The sequence below is a fragment of the Belonocnema kinseyi genome, chromosome 8 (assembly GCF_010883055.1).
Source record: "Belonocnema kinseyi isolate 2016_QV_RU_SX_M_011 chromosome 8, B_treatae_v1, whole genome shotgun sequence".
NCBI classification, from domain to species: Eukaryota; Metazoa; Arthropoda; class Insecta; order Hymenoptera; family Cynipidae; genus Belonocnema; species Belonocnema kinseyi.
Genome location: NC_046664.1, coordinates 23,040,271 through 23,046,694, shown reverse-complemented (window position 1 = coordinate 23,046,694; position 6,424 = coordinate 23,040,271). Strand labels below are relative to the sequence as shown.

The window sequence follows — 6,424 nt, the reverse complement described above, 5'->3', positions numbered from 1 at the left end:
CTATCTAAGGATGGTACTATAGAACGCCACCTCAAGGTAGGCCTAGTGGCGCCATCTCTTGGTCAGGCCGGAAACTTATCAATCCACCCTCGTAGTTGCATTTTTATCCAAGAAAGATGAAATTTGTAATAAAACAGATGAATTTTTAATAAAAAAGGAGGAGTTTAAAAAAAAAAAGTTGATGTTACATCCAGAAAAGATTTCAATTAATTTTTCAACAACAAAATATTCAATTAAAAAAAGTAAATTGTCTACGTAATAAGTAGTTAAATTTTCAACAAAACAGTAGAATTTTTAAAAAATAAAGTATAACTTTTTGAGAAAATAGTTTAATTTTCACCAAACAGTTTCATATTTATCTAAGAGATTAAATTTCTCTTAAAACAGATAAATTTTGAATAGAAAAAAAAATAGCTGAATTTTCATCCAGAAAAGATTTTAGTTTATTTTTGAAACTCAAAATATAAATTTTAAACAAAAAGTAAATTTTCTACGAAAAAGTTAAATTTTCAACAAAGCATTAGAATTTTAAACGAAAAAGTTTGAATTTTTAACAAGATAGTTTAATTTTTAATTAAACAGTTCTATTTTTATCTAAGAAAGATTTTAATTATTCTAAACCAAATGAATTTTTAAGTAAAAAAAATAAAAAATTGTGGTGATTTCAACCAAAATGTATTACTTTTAAACAAAATAGTTTAATTTTGAACCAAACTTTCTTTCAATAAACAGTTAAATTTTCAGAAAGTCAGTTGCATTTTTATTTATAAAATTTCTCCTTAAACAGATAAATTGAAAAAACATTGAAAATAAGTAGTTCAATTTCCATCCAAAAAAGATTCCAATTCACTTTCTACAAAAAAAGTAATCTAAAAGGATGACTTTTTAACAAAATAGTTGAATTTATAATAAAATAATTTTTCTTCAAACAAAGTAGGTGAATTTTCAAATAAAAAAAAGATTAAAAAAAACAGTTCAATTTTTAACAATAAAGTTTATTTTCAACCAAGAAAATATGAATTTTTTACAAAATGATATTTTATACTACATTGTTAAATTTTCAAGTCCAAAAGACGAATTTTCTACAAGTAAAAAATGGAATTTTTATCCCAAAAATAATCATTTTCAACGAAAATGTATATTATAATGACCAGGTTGGTTTTAATAAATCTAAAAAACTTGAAGAAATTTGAGTTGCAAATCTTTCGAATTGAAGCATTTTTAATTGTAAATCTTCGCAATTAAAAAGTGAAAGAAAAAAACGTTAAAAATTATTGATTGAGTAATTTTCAATGCAGCAAGTTAAAAATTCACAACGCGCAACTCTTCTATTAAAAATTTTAGAAATTTTAGGAGTTACAATTGCTTTAAAATGAACTTTTTTTAAAAAATTTTTTGTTCGAAAATTCAACTATTTTGGTTGAAAATTACCTTTTTCGGTTTGAAAATTTAGCAGTGTCTTAGAACATTGAACTCTTTTAATTAAAATTAAATTTTTTGTTAACAATTCATATTTTCGGGTTGAAAATTTATTTGCTTGTAGAAAATTGGTTTTTGGGTTGAAAATTCAACTTTCTTGGTTGAAAACATACTGTTATGTTAAAAATATAACTGCCCTGTAAAAAAAATCATTTTTGACTTGAAATTTTCAACTCTATTTTGGACGAAAATTAAAATTTTTTTTTTAATTTGTTTCTTTGGATGGAAAATTCATATTTTTTTGTAGAAATTTCATCTTTCTTTTTCGCTGAAAATTTATATTTTTTGGTTAATAACAATAAATAAATTTAATTATTTGGTGGAAAATTAACTTTTTTGTTGAAAATCCATATTTTTGTCAGAAAATTTAATTGTTTGTAGAAATGACGTTTTATTGGATTAAACATTTGATCGTGCATTTATTTGTGGACAGGGAATTTAAAAAAATTCTTAGAATAAAAAATCTTTTTGACTTTGATTTCAACCGTTTTTTAAATAATTAGTTAAATTGTGATCTTTTTCAGTTATGATATTATTCAGTTTAGAATGCTTAGTTCGAAAATCGTTAACTTAAAAAATGTTCCATTTTAGATTTTTAAGCGTACATTTGATTTAAAAGAATTTTAAAATGTAATTTTAAAGACTTAAACATTTAAAAATTAGAAGCGTTTAAAATCGAAGATTTTTTATGACAAACATTTTTAGTTGATCAACTGTGAATATAAATTAATGTTTTTTAAATTTGAATTGTGCTTGAAAATTTAGAAAAAAAATTATAATTTATTGTATAAAAAGATTTGGCATCAGTTCACAATTTTAGAATTTCTAGATCTTAACAAATGTAAACGCCGTACTGGAACTTTATGAACTATTTTTTATTTTAGAATAACTTTTAAATAATATATTTATAATCAAAAGCTTTTATTCTATTTCAGTCTAAAATATTCCGTTTTTAAACCACGCAATTTGAAAATTTTCAATTAAGAAAAAGAACAATTACTTAATATTTAGAAATATCTGACTGTTCATTTAAAATCAGTAATTATAAATAAAATACTACTAACTAAACAAAAAAACTACACTTTGAATATTAAAATTTTAATTGTTCTATTAAGAAAAAAAAATCGCAAGTCAAGTTGTTGAATTTTCATGTATAAATAAAAATTGAACACCTATTACTCTTTAAAAAATTCAAATAGTTGAAGAAACATTTCAAAGTTTTGAAAAAATTTTAAACTAATTAGAAATTTGAAATGATTTCAAATAATTTAAACGAATTGTCTATGTGTACCGAAAACAAAAAATTGAGAAGCTTTTTAAGAATTTTAACAGGCTTCAAAAGAATAATAATATTTTTTAAGATAGCCAGGAAAACTAAAAATGATTTTTTTTACTTTGAAAAATTATTTGAAATTACAATAATTTTAAAAGATATTTAGAAGTTGTGAAATAAAATTTTGAAGTATTTTAAGGATTTTTAAAATATTCAAAATAAAAACAATTTAACTTTTAATTTGTACAGGGAACTTTTAATTTCTTACTTGGAACTGGCAATTTTCAAATTTTAACCAATTCTGAGTTGAAACTGGCATTCATCTAAAAGAATTGTAATTTTTCTTGGAACAGAGAATTAAAAAATTTAAATAAATTCCGAGCTGGAACAGGGGATTTTGTAATAGAATGAATTCTAATTTTAAATTAAAACGGCATATTTTCGAAAAAATTTCAATTACGAATTGGAACAGGGAATTTGACAAAAATTCAAATTCTCATTTTAAACGGAAAATTTTCGAAAAGAATTTAAATTCTCGATTTGAACAGGGAATTTTTCGAAAAGAATTAATATTTTGGATTCAAGCGGGGAATTTTCAATTTTTCGCCAATTCTGAGCTGGGATTAGAATTTAAAATTGCAATACCTAAATAATAAAAAAGTATGAAATTTAAAAATAAATTTTTTGCTCGATAATAAGGTAGAAAATTTTTTTTTCATTTCGAAAATATTAAATTGTCAGTTCAAAAACGGGAACAGAAGATTAATTTGAGCATTTTTACTACGTTCTACTGAACATATAAAAATTGAGTATTTAACTAATTTTATTTTTTCTTGGACTTTTGTATACCACTGGGAATGGATTTCCTACACCCTAAGTATATCCAAATTTTAAAAATAAATTCTTTATTAACAAAGGTCATTGAAAAATCATTAAAAATTATTTTAAAATTTAACATTTCTTATAAAAATATTGTTCTTTTCGTCATGTAACAATAAATGTTTAATCTTTCCCCCATTTTCTTCAGAAAATTACCCTATATCCCCTTTCGGAAAAAATTTAATTTATTTTGTTGAAAAATATATTCCTTTTTCATTACATGATAACAATTTCAAGAAATATCAATGCTGAAAGTTTAAAAAAAATTATTACTACGTGAGAATGTTAACGAAATTTCAATTCAAATTTAAAAAAAATATTCTATAAAAAATGTGTCGAAAAAATCATTTTACCACTATATTTATTTAATTTAAAAATTTTTTGAAGGCAATCCATTTTTGATAGAAATATTGGCTCTCTAGTTGTCTGCTGCTACCCTTTAGTTATTTGACAAAAAATTTTTAGAATACGTTCTGATTAATACCAATAAATATAGAACGAAGCTTTTAAATGTTTATTGTGATTCTCGTAATTTTAATTTGTGAATAAAGTTCTGAATGGAATTATTAATTTTAGATTTTTATTTTAAATAAAGTAAACATATAATTATGTTTTTTGTGTTATAGTTAAGGGAAGCCATATGCAAAATTGAAACATGTCTTACTCAATAAACAGGCAACCCCTATTAAGAGGGATTAGTGATAGTGAATTTGAGGACGACATCGAGACTGAAATTGAAGAACCAAGTATTTCTAAACAAGATGAAGAACCATTTATTAAGCCACATGAGCCTACTGACAGGTGCGTATATTGCCTTTAAATATATTTTCTAATTTCAAACTTTTTAAAAATAGATTTCAATAATTTTAAAGGAATTTTAAAGACTTTAGGCTATTTTTAAAACTTCTAACGCATTTTCAGGAGCTTTTAATTTGAAGTATTTTAGGGAATTTTAAAAGATTCCAATTTTAAAAAATTCCCATTAATATTTTAATGGATTTGAAAGAATATTTCGCTTTGAGTTCCCTTTAATTTTTCAAATTTTTTAAAATTCATTTCATTTTTGATGTAATTTATCTTGAACTTTTATTAATTCCATTGAATTCTTCTTTTTTATAATTAATTCCTCCAAAAGAATTCCAGTTTTACGGAAATCAATGAAATTTGTTTATTTTTTAACATTTATTTTTTTCAATTCATTTGAATTTTTTTGAATGAAAAATTGAATTGCTCCGAAATCTTATGAATTTATTCCTGCATTTTTTACCATTTCAGCGCGAAAAAAGTAAAGAAGTTTCATTTGATTTTAAAGTTTTCGAAATGTTGAAGATATTTTAAGATATTAAAAATTTCAAGATAATTTACGGAATTTGTAGGGAATTTACCAGATTTATGCGATTTTTATGTATACTATCCCCAAGTACTTTAAAGATTTAAAGATTTGCAATTGATTTTAAAAGATTTGAAAGGTTTTACGGTATTTTACGAAATCACAAGAAATTTCAAGTGATTAGAAAAGGATTTGATGGGATTTCTACGAAATTCATTGGAGTTTATGCAACCTCAGAAGATTTAAAAAAATGTTCTGAGATTTCCAAGATTTCAAGACATTCCAAGGAGATTTTTAAAAGTATTTTACTGGTTTCATGGATTTTAAAAGATTTTAAGGGATTTCAGAGAATTTGAAATACTTGATGGGATTTTCAGAGATTTCAAGAAGTTTTATCTCATTTTAAAGTTTTCAAAACGTTGAAAATATTTTGTGATATTAAAAATTGCAAGATAATTTACGGAATTTATCAGATTTATGCGATATTATTTATACGATCCCCAAGGAATTTAAATATATAAAAAAATTTTAATGGACTTCAAAATATTTGAAAGGTTTTGCGGTATTTTAACAAATTTTACGAAATTTCAAGGGATTTGAAAAGTATTTCAGGGATTTCTTTAATTATGGGATGTCAGAAGATTTCAAACAAATTTCTGAGATTTCACAAGATTTAGGAGATTTTAAAATTATTTTAAAGAATTTCCTGAAATTCTAGAAACTTTGAAAATATTAAACCATTTGCTAAGGGATTTCCAAAAAATGTCAAGGGATTTCCAAGTTTGATAGAAATTCCAAGGAGATTTTAAAAAGTACTTAACTGAATTCCAGATTTAAAAATAGAAAATTTGAATTATTTAAGGAGATTTACCAGATTTATGCGTTTTTATTTATTCGATCCCCAAGGATTTTAAAGATTTACAATGGATTTCAAAAGATTTGAAAGGTTTTAGGGTGTTTGACAGGATTTTACGAAATTTCAAGGGATTAGAAAAGGATTTCAAGTGATTTCTACGGATTTCATTGGAGTTTCTGCAATCTCAGAAAATTTCCACAATTGTTCTGAGATTTTACAGATTTAGGAGATTTTCAAAATTTCAAATGATTTGAAAGAATTTACAGAATTTCTTGTTAAGGAATGAAGGAATTTCCGAAAATTCCAAAACATTTCAAGGGGTTTCTAAAAATTTCACGAGATTTCCAAGTTTACAAGAAATTCCAAAGAGATTTTTAAAAGTATTTAACTGAATTCAGGGATTATAAAAGATATTAAGGGATTTCAAAGAGCTTGAAATACTTAAAGGGATTTTTAGAAATTTCAAGAAGTTTCATCTGATTTTAAAGTTTTCAAAAAGTTGAAAATATTTTAAGATATTAAAAATTTCAAGATAATTTACGGAATTTATAGGGATTTGAAAAGGATTTCAAGGGATTTCATTGAAATTTATGGGATCTCGGAAGAT

The 6,424-nt window shown here is 23.4% G+C and overlaps 1 protein-coding gene across 1 annotated transcript in view; it reads left to right on the top strand.

Moving 5' to 3' along the window:
- The window catches only part of LOC117178095 (equilibrative nucleoside transporter 1), a 52,252-nt gene that overhangs the window by 13,478 nt on the left and 32,350 nt on the right, over window positions 1-6,424 (top strand). Inside the window, exon 2 of the mRNA XM_033369335.1 lies at window positions 4,258-4,432. Within this exon, the coding sequence (XP_033225226.1) occupies window positions 4,287-4,432 (146 nt within the window). The 5' untranslated portion in view covers window positions 4,258-4,286. The remainder of the gene's footprint in view (window positions 1-4,257; window positions 4,433-6,424) is intronic.